The sequence below is a fragment of the Chiroxiphia lanceolata genome, chromosome 4 (genome assembly GCF_009829145.1).
Source record: "Chiroxiphia lanceolata isolate bChiLan1 chromosome 4, bChiLan1.pri, whole genome shotgun sequence".
In the NCBI taxonomy this organism is placed as follows: domain Eukaryota; kingdom Metazoa; phylum Chordata; class Aves; order Passeriformes; family Pipridae; genus Chiroxiphia; species Chiroxiphia lanceolata.
The window spans coordinates 24,536,243-24,552,297 of NC_045640.1; the positions used below are offsets into that span (position 1 = coordinate 24,536,243).

Below are 16,055 nucleotides of genomic sequence, written 5' to 3' on the forward strand. Positions count from 1 at the left end.
ATGTTCCCTTAAGTTTGCACATAGAAGACTTCAAATACATGAAGCTCCATTGTTACTATGCTTCAAAAGCCAAAACAGGATGAAACGTCTTCATTCCTGTTCTGGAATTTGTTTTTCCGTTTTTTTGTGTATTTTGTTTTAATTTTTTTTACTCACTCTCATGATCATTGCATGCAAGCCATGTACTGTTATACTGAACCCATTTACAGAAAAAGCCCCTACGGAATGTACCTTGCTATGTTTGCTTTCTCATCTTCCCATCCTAAAAAGAAAAATATAACAATGCCCTATTTAATTCTGATTGAATTGGTGGTCTTGTTTTTTTTTAATTCAAAATCAAAACATTTTGTAGAGCATCTTCACAGAGAGAAGAATTAATTCAGAAATGCACTTTGACCTACAGATTGTGAAGGTTTGCAATACTCTTCAACAGCTGCAGGAGTTCAGTGGACATCCTAAAAATGAAAAATGCTGTTGGCTAAGATTTATGATGGGGAAATAAAACCTGTCAACTACAATCTTTAGTGTCTAAAACTCAGGCATTAAGCTGAAGCCATTTAGCACCTTAAAGAAAATGGCTGAGACCTAATACTGGACAATAAATTTTATGGAAAAGTAGTGTAGGAGGAAACAACAAGCAGCTGCTGACCAAGTAACTTATTTGATGAAAATGCTTCAGTATTTATATTTGATAGTTTCAAAATACTGATAATATTCATGAGATTAATCACAGAATTCTGTTTCAGATGTTGAGAGTAGAGCAAATAACCACAACCTGGATAGGGTTGAAATTCCTAACCAAGTAGAGAGTTGAAAAGGTGTTACTCCCAGGTACCACTGTTGGCACTCCCCTCGTTAAAGGTAAGTACTACCCTGTACTAAGGATCAAAAAGAAGTACCAAAGGAAAACATCCAGCAAAGAAAACTGAAGTATGGAGAAAAATGCTTCCTGTTGCCTGCTTGAAACCATTGCCTTGCTCTGCATTAACTTCAAGCAGAGCTCTGACTGCTCACACATAGAGTTCAAAAATGGTAATATCATAGAGTAATATTCAAATCAGACACTGGCCACCTGCATACTGCTGACACTGTGTCTACAAGATTTGTTTTGAATTTGCTTAGGAGCTGCTTTCAGATGTCAGAAGACAGCTGATTCTTGTGTTAATCAGGTACTGAGAGACCAAGCAGTAGAAAAGTAGTTTTCCATCACTTAAGATACTCTTCCAATTTAAGCATTTTGTATCCTGTATGCTTATCACCTCTCTAGGATGAGAAAGCAGTATCTTCTAGTCAGCAACCTCAGAGAAGCCCAGGAAACCCAGAACATCTTCACCCCTCCTTTGTAGTATGATGGTTTTACAAGCAGTCTGGTCAGAATTAAGACAGCACAAAGGCAGTTTATAGTAAAATTGGTATTAGTCTCCACCTAGCTTCCCATAAATTTACCCAAAACCCATTTACAAACAAAAAGACTGAACCCAGGAAATCCCAATATGCTACTGAGAGGTGAATATATCCAGACCTTCATTTCTTAAGCATTACTTTTAAGTTTTCTACATTGAAGAGTACAAGTAAAGGCTTACTTTAATAATAATACAAAAATGAAACAACTAAAACCAACAAGCCACAAGTTCCATAACATGAAGTGAAATCAAATTATTTCAAAGGGAGGATTTGTATAATCAAAATTATCCACATAACTTCATCCAAAAGTTTCTGGCAGCATTCCCATGCAGCTATTTTCATAGAAGTTTCCATATACAAAGACATTACTACCAAAAAAGCAGGCAAAATTCAGTTCTAAGGTTGGATGAAGTTTGGCAACTACAGAATTTCAATGCATATAACCACCACAAAAGTGCAAGCTCCTTGTAAACAGTCTCTTTGAAGAATAAATAAAATTATGTGACATCTTTCAACAGCTGCTGGATTTCTGGCCTATCGAGGAGTCCTTAACAATATGTTCTGTTCAACTCTAAGGCCCTGAAGTGTAAAATATTTTAGTTAAACGACCTAAAGAATAATAATTATTCTGGAAGAGCTTCACATGCAGGAGTAAACTCATGGTCTATTCCTGCTAGGAGCTCTGTTAATAATGTTGGCTTTGGGATGACACATGAAATGATTCTACTACTTGCATTTTATCAGTTCATGCTTAGGGGGAGAAAGCTATTTATGGTGCCTAATCTGCTGGGTAGTACAATTTTTTTGCATGTATGATTATCTGGAAATAAAAGATTCATCTCTGTGTACATATGCACACACATATTCCCCTACAGACAGATACATATCCTGTAAGTTAGCACATGCCTTTGTTTAAAGAACAATTAACTACAGCAGGGATCAGGAAGAGAAAAACAGTAAGAATGAGAGCTGGCATGAAGACAAATCTGTTTGCAAGCACTGGCCTGTACCACCTACTCTAGTTCAAGTCACGGCACAAGACTCAGTAGTTTGGACTGCAGAACAGGAAAAGACCAGCCTAAACATCACAGACCACATCTCATACTCACAATACTGGTACAGAACTGTGAACCATCAGGTGTAGGGAGGCCTCAAAAACACTGAAACGTCAAGTTCCTTCTTCTGTACTAATGGGAAAGACAATAAGTGGAAAAAGGAGAAAACCTAACAATCCTAGAGGAAGGGGAGGTGTATCTAAGTATCTCTCTCTACTTACTACTACATCAAGTCTGAATTCCAATATAAAAATCAATTTATTTTTAAAGCAATCATGTATTAGGATGAATTGTATGATCTATTACAGCAGATAGATAAACATTAGAAAATTCATGTGGATTCCACAACATTCACATTAGCTCAAAATTACTGACACCAGCAAAATACACACATTTGAATACAAACGCAGCACTGATTTCCATTGTTTGCAACCAGAGAATATTCTCTTGTTTCTTAGTTTCTTTTTTCAGACATGGAAGGCCAGTACATCATTCACTGCACGCACATTTGCAGCTCCCCAAAACAAGAGACACTTTTCTTTTTTCACAGATACTGTCTCACAAATAGAGGGGAGTGGGTGGACATTTGTAGAATTTCTTAGGGTGCGGTGTCATGGCTGTGTGAGTGAACCCAAATCTGTCAGACTTGTCCCTCCATTATTCCCGTATGTGACTGATCAGTGACACTACTGAAAAATTTCGTTTTCTGGCCAGGTTACTTTTCAGATTCATCTGCTTCTTTAAGCAGCTCTCTACATGGCTGTAAAAATGGATAGGGAAGGGTGACATTACTTCAGCCTAATCTCAGGGTGCAGTTTAATGAAACCTAAAGGTGATTTAGTAAGGTCAGACCCAATGAACATAGTGTTCCAAATTAGGCTGTCACTGCAAGTAACAGTTCTGCCACCCCAAGACTGTCATATAGCTTCTGCCAATGCAAGGAGGGGGTAGTAGGTGACTGTATAAGTCACACTAATTCAAATGAAAACTTATGTGGAAAAAAATGACTGCTTTTGAATAGAATCACTTCCACAATGCAGTATCCTGTAGGCCACAGACACATCTGGGCTGGCACGTGGAAAAGGATGGCCCACAAGTAGCAAGAGTACTTCACCGGCTGGAAATGCTGGCTTTGGTGTTTGTGCTTCCACACACCAGGGTTTGATTAAGTGCAATTCTCCAGCTTCTGCTGTAGCAACTCCATCCTTTCCAACGATACTACTTTCCCTTCCCTAGTCTCTACGTGCCTCTATTTTTTACTTTTTCTCCTCTTAGTCTTCACAAACTTCATTTTCTGTGACTTTAGGAGTGCTGCTGATGCAAATAAGGAAAACAACACTGAACAGCAAGAGCAGCTGCAGTGAAGACGAGCAACTGTTTCCTTAAGTAGTAGCAGCAAATTAAGAGTACTCAAAGTAGTCAGGTACAACAGTGTCAGGATGACAAGCTTCCAGAACACAATTCTGACAGACTATAAAGAGATTTAGCTTTTTTTTTTTATTATTATTAGGTAAACTAACTTCCTTTTGACTGTGTTAAAATATCCATTACACAGGTCAACTCAGATTACTAAACTGACTCGCAATATTCTGCAGAAGTAACCTGTCGTTACTTACCCCTCCACATCTTTACCTTCCTAATGAAATTATTTTTGCCCATAGCTTCATTTTTGAGCAGAAAATTGATAAAGATGATGAAAAATAGTGGGGAAACTCTCAACAAATCCTCTAAAGGCACTAGCAATTAATATTGTCTTAATTTCTAAAATTTTGAAGCTACTTTTAAAATTAGTTTTATGGGGATGCTGAATGATGCCAGGCTTTTAATCAAAGTGTTGAGAGGCATTAATTCAGATAGTATACAGAAAGAAAAGCATGACAGCCCTCATACAGACTGAAGTCAGAGTGACTCAGAAGAGTCTCAAGACAATGTGAATTAGGGCACAGGTTCACGGTATGAATTCTCAGGAGGCAGAGTCTGTGAATTAGGGTCCCTGAAGGTGTCTCTCAAACCAGCTCCACTGCTAGTGGAGAACTCCATCCTCACAGATGTATATGGGTATCAGAAACCAATTTTAGCATCAGACACAGTGACACAGAGCTGCAATTCTGGGATGCGTATGCTTTAATCTACATAACACATCCAACTCAGAGAATAATCCGATTTGCACAGGAATGTAAAGTAAGAACAGCAGGTAGAAGTGTCAAAATAAAACAAAATTAAATGGTAGCCTTTTTAAGTGTAATCTGACTGAAGGTGATTTAGCCTTTAAAGGGAAACATAGGCTAGGACTGAAAGACTATTACTTTGGAAAACATTACACGCCACCTCCACTTCCCTGAAACTGAGGTTTAGAAACACAGACATTAAACTTGATTTTCACTTCTATTTTTTTAACAACTTATTAGGTTTTCTACTGACCTACTTCCAGTTGTATCAATGTGTATATATTCTCTCAGAGATACAGTTTTTGTACTTGGTGAACCCTCCCATTTCCTAAAGCAAAATTCTCATAATTTAACAGCAGTCTAGACTACCAGTTCCAAGTGGAACAAAGCTGAAATCTTATTTCCAGATTTCCCACTTTCCCTTAGGTTGCAGAGTTATGCCTACTTTCATAGTCTACATGCATTTTCTAAGGAAAAAAAAGTCACTAACAGCTCCTAGACCTTCCTCTAGTGACTTCACATGAGCAAAAATAGTACTTCTTTTCTTGCCACTGGAATTCTACTGGCAATAGCAGAAGTGGGAGTTTTTGAGAAGAGACAGATTAGAAGTTTTTCAGGAATAGTGACACATGCCAACTACATTTACAAAGGATCACTGAATTAGGAATTTAAATACACATGTATTTTCAGAAGAAAAGTTTTAAAGCTGCCTTGCATTTCTTTGTTTTGCCTTGTAGGTGAATGAATGCTAATTCTGCAGCACTTCAGTGGTAAGAACCACCTGTCAAAAAGCAACCATATAGGGTCACCTTTTCCACTTCCCCCCAGAACACTGAATAGTTTCTGCCATCAAAAGTAGTAAGCAATGAGTTTACTTACTTTATTCTTATGCCTGTAACAGCTTAAGAATTAAACCTCCCTTCACGTACTCCATGATACATTGTGCCATTGTGTAAACAAAGTAGCGTAACTTCTGAATTATTACTCTTCACTATTTCATGTAAGCAAAGTTTTTAAACAAAAATTATTTCCTTTATGACTGATAGGACTAAGGCCCACAAAAAGGCACTGCAGTCAGAGTTAAGTGACCGAAAATCAGGTTTAAATTACAAGAAAAGAACAATTATTATACTCCTCAAAATTTACTTTCAAATAATTGCCTAGTAAATTATTAATATATTTTGATTAAATTTCAGTAATGAGTTTATTATGAACCATTAATGCATTTTAGATAATTAAGTACATACATATATTTTCAAACAGTAGAAGAAAAACACAGTTAAAACACAAAATCATATTAAAATAACAAGATTTACCATACTTTGACTATTCTATCTACAAGAAGATAGAGTAAAAATTTTAAGAGGAAATACGCAACCACATTTTCCTTTCATTGAATTGGTACAAGTAAAGCCAGTCAGCTTATTTTTTTCAAGGAACAACTTATTATAACAAACTTATTTTCACATCCACACTATGACATCATCATAATGCTCAAATTGCAAAATTTCTTTATACTAAGCACTTCCTAACTTCAACTCTGCTTTCACTGCACACGTTCTTCTTCAGCATTTGTACCGTCATCATGATTCTAAGTAACCAAAAAAAACCCGAAAAAGTTAATTATGTAAAAAAGTACTACACAAAACAACAACTAAAGAGCTTTTGAGATTTTTAGCTACTTTTGAGTCGTTTGGGTTTTTCGGTCGGCTTTCTTTTTTCATTTTTGCTTTACCCTTTCTGTAATAGCATATTGCATAAGCAATTTTCATCAAGATGATCAAAGAATATAGGTATCATTTTCAATTGTTAAAAACCACCACTTTAAATTTAAAAACTAGTAATATTTTCAAATACCATGCACAGCCCACTACTAGTTCATGGGTTAAAGAGTATTAAAAAGTTTTTGTGCTTTATTTTACCTGTTTACCTTCAGTACTGCTGCAATATGAAAGTAATTTTATCATAAGCAGCAAAATTACCACTGGCTGATTTCCAACAGATCTGTTCCCCATCACTCTCCTCCGAATGGGCTTCCAACTCACTCCCTTCTGCTGCCCTTCTCTCATCCTCCTGCACTACCTGCCCACTTCCCCCTAGGCACTGTGCCTGGAGAACTGGGCAGCGGGCAGCACATCTCCTACAACATTTGAAACACTCGTGCAGTAATTAGTTGAATTTATTCCAGCTAGCACAGGGGCTGCTGGTTTTTGAAACACTTCACAGTGCTGGTCCATTTTCCTTTGTGTAAACCAGATTTGGATGTCTCTGTTCTGCTCAGCACCAGTTAGACAAATGTTCCATCTCTGAAACCTCTGCAAACTGCCACAAAGTTTTGAACTAATGTAACTTAAATCAGTAACAAAGAAATTAAACTTATTTCATTAGAAAAGCAAGCTAAAAACATTTTTGCAGGCAAAGAATTATTACTTATACAAAGTAAACTGAAAAACATACGTTTTCCTCCTGTTTTTGAGAGACTGATTCCCAGGTACTTAACTCAACAGTAATAAGATTTTCATTGTAAGCACAACTTGATTTTTCAATGGTCTCTCATGTTAGATGCACTGATAGAACAGTTTTAAGACCAGTAAGTTATGCAATATTAAAAAAAAATATTGTAAACCTGCAGATGTCAAGTTGTTCCCTGATGGTCAATCAGGTTATTTCCACAGAGAGCTGTAAGACAGACAGAGACTACAATTGCAGAGGAAAGAGAATTCTTTAATGACTGCAAGGAAATGGTAATACTACTAAGCACTAATATAACTTTTTTTTTAAAGCATCTGCACTTTTCAAGTGCTGTAGACAGCAAAGAATGGTGTGGGAGCAAAACTCTAAACTTCTCCAAAATCCTTTAAAAATGTTCCTTCTCCTTCTCTTTCATCTTCAGTATTGGTGCCTGTTCAAAAAATTACTGATAAATAGAAAAGACATGTATCTTCTAATGCTTATCAATGTAATCTGGCAGTACAAAACTTTTTGTCTGTTTAAACTGCTTGGAAAGTTTTGATAAATCTCCTGGAGATGGATGTCATAATTTCTACCATTAGGTATTAAAATACAATACTAAAAACGTAAGGTCTAAAATTGCTAATGACTTCCAAACTGTATTTCAGCAAATGTGACAGGTTCTATCCATGGAAGAAAACAGATTACGATTAAGATTAGAAAACGTAACTGAACAACTAGAAAGAAACAGGAACTCGCTTCAGAGTACGACATTAAAAAGGCTGATCAGTATTCACAGTAAATTTAAATGACTCTTTCTTCCCACTGTGGCTGCAAAACCCATCCTAACATTGCACCTCTGGCATCTCCATCAGATAAGTATGCATCTTCTGGCTCTCATAAATAAAACCTAAGTTTAGAATATCCCCACACTATCTAGGTATCAGAAAGTTTTCAACCTTCATTACTGAGAAGAAACATACTTTGTGCCAATTTTATCTTTGTTTAGCTTTAACAGTACTTCATCATGCTTAAGACATCTTTGCAATAGCCAAATTCTGATGTCAGCACAACAGTGGGAATACAATTTATTAGTTTACTGCAGCTGCAAAGCCAGCAAACACATATTGCTTTGAGTGACACCAATAATAAGCATATGTTTTAGATTTCTAGATAACAATGGTGATTAACAAGGTATTGCAGTCCAGAGAAAAATCATATATGAAGAATGTTTAACAGACTGGGGACTAGACAAAAGTTTGGTTTCTTTAACTACCAAAATTGCTATAATAGATATTGTGAACCAAGGATATGCTAATTATTTTGCCTGTTGTTTTTCTTTTTCACAGAAGAAGATGTACATAGGCATTAAGCAGACAAAATAGTATGGATTGATTCAAGTAGATGAGGCAGAAAAGTAACCTCGGATACTTTTGATTTCCCTTCCTATCCATCACCTCCTGTCTGCAAGCCCAGGGATAGTTTTTTCTTTCACTTTGTATTGCTGTTGAGAGATGAGCGCTTCCTTTATAAATCTTTGCAAACTCACGCATGCAAATTCCTCATAAGAGTGCAGCGATATGTCAAGGATTGTCTATCCAAACTTTATTGAAAATACTTAAATACACAAAAAGTCTCCCACATTATACCATAAAAACAGATACTGATAGACACACCCACCCAAAGGGATTTATATGATTAAATTATGTCACTTACACTAAAGACAACATTAGTACAGCTCTGGTCTGCTGCAGCCTTCCAGTATGTCCCTAAGAAATATTTAGCCTTTTAACAGTTTGTTTCTGTTTCATGGGAGGGGGACAAACCCAGAAATTCCTAGTTTACTATCTGTCATTTGTAATTTTGTATGCTGTTATCACAACTCTTATTCATCTCTTGTCTAAGGTAAATAATCCTTTGCTTCTCAAGCTTTAAGTCAGACTTCGTAATCCTAATGCTAATACAGTACTTGGTAAGTGATTACACCACCCCCCCCCAAAAAACCACAACAATAAAAAACAAAACCAAAACACCACAACCTAAAACTTGATGCCGTTACTTGGTTCAGTTCACAGAAAAAATCCTCTTCTGGAGTTAATCAAGGTTGTTGGTAGAGAAGCATATTGCCCAAAGGCCATCTTTCTTATTTATTGAAGCTGGAATTCTACAACTGAAGAAAAATACTGCACAAAAGGAATATTTATGCCGTATTTTCAAACAGTTAAGTCTGAAGACTTGAATGTTAGCCTCCCACCTATTACAGTGTTTCTATACAATGCTTGTTAAACAGCCTATAACACAATTTTCACAGAAAACATTTGTCATTTTCTGTGTTTTTAAAGAGCGATGATGAGGCCTGGTTTACTAAAGTGCTAGGAACTCAGAAATGTAACTGAAATCAAAGGAACTTGTGGTCTGAACATGTAGAACGCAACAGAATGCACAGTCACTTCAGAAGTCACCATTTAGAAATGCCAAATCAGGCATAAGAAGCCAGCTTGTCTTTCTGGGCTTGGGGTTTTGTTTTTTCCCTTTCAGTAGCCTTTCAGTTCCTCATCTTTTAACTGCGATTAACATCATGCAGTCACCTCACAAAAAAAGCATTAGCATAAGAATAGGATTAATAATTCTCTGAGGTTTATAATAGCATAAATGAGGGTATAAAGACTTCTGAACTAGTCTGTCCATTTTGGTGGTCAGACATCAGAAGTTATCATTTCTAATTTAGTAACCTCTTTTTTCCCCCCCTTCCAAATTGCGGCTCCTTTTTCTTTCACAATACATTTATCTTATTGTTGCTGGGAAACCATTAGAATAATATTGTACATGTGAAATTGCCATTAATTACTGATGCACTTGTAAGAAAAGAAAATTATCAGATAAAAAACAAAGGGTGTCATCATCAATCAGTTTGAAATTCAGTAACATCTGGGTGAAGTGGGTGAGCTTACATGGTCTATTCCTCTAAGGACTGACAAAACTGGGACATTTACAAAGCAATTGGTTAATATTCCATTGGAAAAAAAAATCAGAACACAATTTCTTCTCTGACTAGTGGCCTGTCCTAGTTAATGAAAAACTTGATTGTTACAAGAGTCAAACTAATTAAAAAGATTAAACTATGAGCAAAATCAAATTAGAAATTTGGCTTTAGGCTTCTGTGGCCAGCAACAGCTCAAGAACATTGCAACTGCAGTCTGCAGTTAAATACAATTAATGGAAGTTTTAAAATTGTTAGAATAATTAACTGCAGATCATTTCTGTAACCTGGCTATATGACCTCCACAAAATTACTTATAATTCTTAAATATAAGCATGTAAATACATGCAAGTCAGAGGTCTAAGCCATGAAAGTACCCACGTCATCTAAGTCTTGCCATCAAAGAGCACTTATTAACTAACACAATCCAACATACTTAATATGTGTATACCTTTTCCCCTCAAACATACCAAATTCTAGTGTGTGACACAAGGGAAAACAGATTCTCTTCTCCCAGATGATATTCTAATTTGTATTTTTCAGTCTTGCTCAAAATAACTGCCTTGGCACAGCCAGCTCAGGTCAAAGTTCCATCTAATTACACAATCTTAAGAGAGTGGCCATTAACTTATGCAGAAATATCAGAGTGAGTAAAGAGTAGCTTTTTTTTCCTCTCAGAGAACTACAATCTACTCCAAAACATTTAAATAGCAACAATAAACCTTTCTCAGTTTTAACATTATGTAACAGATACCTAAAAAACCTGTGCATGATAAGGTAAATTGCTAGCATCAGCTACTTCTAGTGATATGAAGATAAAAATGTAACAGGCCCAACTACAAAGAGGCCAATACCTAATATCAAGAGGAACAAACAGAAAGACAATGGGAAGAAGGAGAGGGAGTGTTTGTTTCACTCTGGCACAAATACATATCAGATAACTAAGAAATGCCATGGGACAAGATAAGGAAGACTTCAAGGTTCATCAGGAGTGCTAACTTCTCCAGATGATCACAAGCTAGGCCTTGGGGTGGGATGGCAGAGGGACTACTGGAGAGAGAATGAAAGGTGGGGGGTGCAAATCAAACGAAACTTTTCACAGAAAATGCCTTGCCAGACTGTCACCATGGGAAAAGGAACAAGACTACTAGACAGATTGAAAAACAAAAGGAAAAATCAATCTCTCCACCCCCAAAACCCCTCAAAACAAAAACCTGAATTTTTTTTTTTTTTTACAGATTTTATGAATCGGTGTTGCTTACACTGATATCTACAGGTAAAAAAATCCTGCACTATAAATATTTTCTGTTTTTCTACAGACTTGTCACACACTTATACCAAACTGTATAGTCTTTAGTACAAAGCTGTACCTGAACTCACCATCTTATAGTATTTCTTTTATGGTAAAAGGTCTAGCAGGCAAGATAGTTTTGCAGAAACAATGCACAAGTCCCCACCTCTATCTCAAAAGAAAACATTTCCAAACTTTCACATTCAAATTGACTGTGAAGTTCCTTAAACGTTCCAAGGTAGGACTGCCACGGAAAGAAGTTGCTTTTTCCCCTATGCCAGCCCAATTATTTTTGAGTTCTCATGATAAGTCACACAAGAAAATGGTTCAGGTTAAAATTAACATAGTTTGGGCTAACCTGGACAGAACTGGGGTTGGGACAAGCACCACAGAGTGCCACTTCTTTGGGTGGCAGTTCTGGCTTTGCCTACAAGGACTGTTTACATCGGTCTCCGTAGAAGTCAGTCCCTATGTATTTTGGATTGATGGGGCTAGTGGCAGTGCATCTGACAATTAAAACCCTACAATAAATCTTATTCATCATTACCCCATGCTTTTATATAAATGACATCAAAATATTCTCTTGTGATCACACAGAGTTATACCTGAGATGTAATAGTTTACTGACACCAATATACAAGTCTAGAATTTTAACAAGGCATTAAAATTAAGTCAATTTTGAAAAAATTTCAATAGTTGTACAGAAGCTTCACAGCAAAGCAGATGCCAAGTTTCTAAAACTTCTTTTAACCTTCAGCTATCTTATGGAAAGAAATATAATATTGCTAGTACAACGGCTCTCAACTTTTATTTAGTTGCTGGTTTGGTTTGGAAGTGAAGGAGAGGTACTTGGGTGCCTTAAAATTGTTTGTTTTCCCCTTCTTTCACTTGGTTAAATAAAAGTTATCACCTCTCTCCACAAGCCTTACCCAAATTGGCCAGCATTGGATTTACAGCCCTGAAACCAATCACTATAAAACTTGAAGAGTTGCCCTGTAAAAAGGAAGACTGACCTAAGGAAAAAAAAAAATCATTTTGTAGTCAAAAGTACAGTAAACCTCAACATTCCTACATGCCAGCTGCCTAGTTTGGTTAAACGTAATTGGATCTACTAAATGGACACTTTCCCCCAGCCACAGCACACCACAGTCAAAATCACTTCCTCAACAGCTGAAATTATACATCACATGCTGTCCCAGTCTAAGGCACCGTCCCATCAGTGTAACCTAACACACCAGAAACTACCTTTGACTCCATTAAGCACCTGAACCTGCGTTTCATTTGCTATACATATGCAATCCTGAGGCTTTTCCTTCCTACATCGCTCAAAAGATGCATGTTGATTTTAAAATTCTCAATATTTTCATTTTCAGGACGGTAATAATGTTATCATACAGATGTATCAAAACACTTTGAAAGTATCTGGCCTACATTTTATTACCCACAACCCCAAGCAGAAGGAGGGAAAGGATACAAAAACATTCTTTTTAAAAGTCCTTGGCACAAAAGCTGCTGCTCAGGCACTCTGGGACAGGTGCCCAGAACGTCTCAAGTTCCAATAATAAGAAAAGCTTTCATCAGGAGAAGAGGTCTGGTCACAAAAATACAGATACAGATGTGATACCAGAAAATTTGCTAATAAGGACACAAATTTGTAACCAATTAAGTTGACCATGACTTCAACACGCTAAAAGAACCAAAATCTGCAGGAACTGATCCAGAGCCTGGTGGCCAAAACACTAAGTTAAGATGCCTATGCACTTTGTGTAAGAAACATCTTCTATAAGAGCATCTTCAGCTCACGTGTGGCCAAGCAGGCAAAAAATCTACAGTTTCAAGAACTGATTCATGCCTGAGTTTGTACATTCTGCTAAAGCTGGTTTTTATCATTAAGTCATATTTAAAGTTCGGGAAAGTTATCTTTTAACTGAACAAATCTTTTTCAAGCATTTCCATCCCATGCACTCCATCACCATAATATTCCAGATGTCAAAATGAATTTGATTTTATAAATCAAGTTGATATAAAGAAGAACAGATTACATAAAGATTATATATATATATATATACACACACAAAAGCATTAAAAAAATTACTTTGTTCTAGAATGTACAGTACTTCCAATTTTCTTGATGCTTCAGTAAAGCCAATATCTGACCAAAAAACTTCCTCAAACTCAGATTAAACAGTACCAATATGGTAAGAAAAATCTTTGTCTTTTCAGTGATGTAAGTGCACTACCAAAGTATTTGTTCCCATTTAGTCTAAAATCTTTTGGCCACCTGAACAATAGTTCATTAAAAACAGACAGAAAAAATTCTTCTCTTAGCCTCAAAATTATGTTCAATCCACGCACACACACGTGAATTCAGCAAAACATATAAACAAGATTTTGAAATTCTATTATTCCTATTATCTAGGAATGACACAGCTCACTACTGCAAGTCCTCCAACTGGGACAAAACAGAATACCCATTTCAACAAGCACCTCAAAACTGCACTTCTCCCCATTCCACACAGACTATGATCCAAGGTGCCTGTCTAAATAATCACAAGTCTAGGATCTTCTCCTGTAACTGGCAATATTCCACTGGAGTCTTAAAAATACTAGTCAGGACTTGTCCACAAAACTGTAAATGGACAACAAGGCTCATTTTCAATGAAACAGCTGACATGTGCCTTGCTGCTTTGAAAGTAAAGCACAAAGTCTACATTTTCCTCACATTTATAGCTAAGACAACTTTTCAATGTATTAATTGACTAGTCAAGACTCTGGTTTCTATTTTTCAGTTTTTGAGGGGTCACTGTTGTGATGGGACACAGATCATCAGATGACAGAATATTTCCAATCTCTAAAAATTATTACTACATATCCAGTGTGGGCATAGGACCAAATCCCAGGTTACAGAAACTTTCTGGTCCAAAGACCGTGGTATTAACAAACGAACTGTGTCAATATTTGATCAATGCTCAACTTTATTCTCTATTTTCAGCATACAGTTAAGAAATAATATCACTGTATCACAGCAGCATTTCACTTTTTTCCCAGCAGAAAAAGGGATTAACAAAATAAAAATCAGAGATAAGCCTCACAGGCTCCCAGGATGCTGTCAAACGAGCAGAGAGGATGCTTCTACAACAATCCCTTTTACTTATGAAAATTTAGCAACTTTGCCAGACACCAGTTATACTGAATAGGAAAGAAACAACATGTATTATATTAAAGTGCAAAGTCTGAGGAAGGTTTTACACATGAAACAACTTCAAAATTCCATCTAAAAACTCCAGAAATTAATCTTTGTTTTTTGTGAACAGTCCTGTCTTTTCAGTCAAGAATACCCTTAACTAGATCTACTATACTTGCTTAAAGTGTTGAAACTCATAAAAGCTTTCTTGCTTGCCAAAAAATTTTGATAATACATCCTGTAAGTATTACCTATGATTCCACTTCAGATCTCTCCCCAAACCTGTGGATGTGTTTCATGTACAAATTAGCAGTTAAATGTATCAACTCTGGTGTTGAAAGAACTTGCAAGAGAACAGTCGTGAATTACAAAAACGAGTCTTCCTCTTTTAAGGAAAAGCAAGGAAGTGGTATTCCCATGAATGTCTGCAGGCAACAAGGACAAGGAATCTCTGGCAGTTCTCCGTTCCAGTGAAAAAATGTTTACTTTAACGAGCAGAAGTGGCAGGGAAGGGGGGATGCTCACCTTTAACCGTTTAACCACCTCATCGTTGGTAATTTTGTCCGTAATCTCCTTCACTCCAGGAGGATAGTAGATGATTTTACCGTCGGCAGCAGGTTTTGGTTGGGTAGCAGGGAAGTCCATCCTGGCGCTGCTGGTTATAAACTTTCCTTCTCCACAGTCCTCTACCGGCCTCTATCGGTTAGAAAACAAAAGTTCAGCAGAATGGAAACGACTTTCTAACCCTCTTTTTCCATTCCTCACCCTCAATTCGCTGAAGGCCCGGGTGCTCGCCCCGCCGGCCGCGCCCCCCGGCGCTGACCCCGCCGCATCCCGGCGGGAGCGGGGCCCGGCCCGCAGCCTCTCCCCGTGGCTCCGGCCCCTCCGCTCCCCCCCAGCGCCTCCTTTCATTGCGGAGCTGCTCCAGCCCAACACTGTTAGTTCGCAGCCGACGGTTTTACAATGAAATTTGCGGCCCGATCGAAGGATGCCCCGCGGCCGAGGGTCCCTTACGGTCCGGGGGGGGGGGCGGGGGCGCCGTTCCCGGCGCCGGGGAGGGTTCGGAGCCGGCACAGCGGCCCCGGAGCCGAGAGACGAGGCCTAAACAGTTAGGCCTCAAAACTATCGGGAGGCAGAGAAGCCAACAGGAGAGGGGGAGGGAGGAAGGGAGGGAGGGAGGGAGGCGGCGGCGAGCGCAAACAAAACCCCCCCGTGGCCCCCCTGCCCCGCCGAGCCCCCCGCCCGCCCCCCTGCGCCGCCGGGAGCCCCCCCGGGGAGGGGGCCCGGCCACTCGCCACTTTCCATTTGTTCCCGCAACTTCACGTCCCCTCAGCCCTCGCCCCGCACCCTCCCCACCGCCCCGCCGCCCCGCACCCAGCCGGGCCCACAAAGAGCTCTCCGCGGGCCCGGCCCCGCGCACACACCCCCGCGGCCGCGGGGAGCGGGGAGCGGGCACGGGGGGAAGCGGGACCCGGAGCCGCCTTTACCTCATGCAGCTCCGGAAGGTGCAGCATTGAGCAGC

At 38.4% G+C, this 16,055-nt stretch overlaps 1 protein-coding gene across 1 annotated transcript in view; it reads right to left on the reverse strand.

The window, feature by feature from the left end:
• Positions 1 to 15,536, reverse strand: part of PDS5A (PDS5 cohesin associated factor A) — a 75,602-nt gene extending 60,066 nt beyond the window's left edge. The window contains 2 exon segments of the mRNA XM_032685712.1: positions 15,059 to 15,229; positions 15,299 to 15,536. Of these exon segments, the coding sequence (XP_032541603.1) occupies positions 15,059 to 15,229; positions 15,299 to 15,445 (318 nt within the window). The 5' untranslated portion in view covers positions 15,446 to 15,536.
• Positions 15,537 to 16,055: the final 519 nt, after the last annotated feature.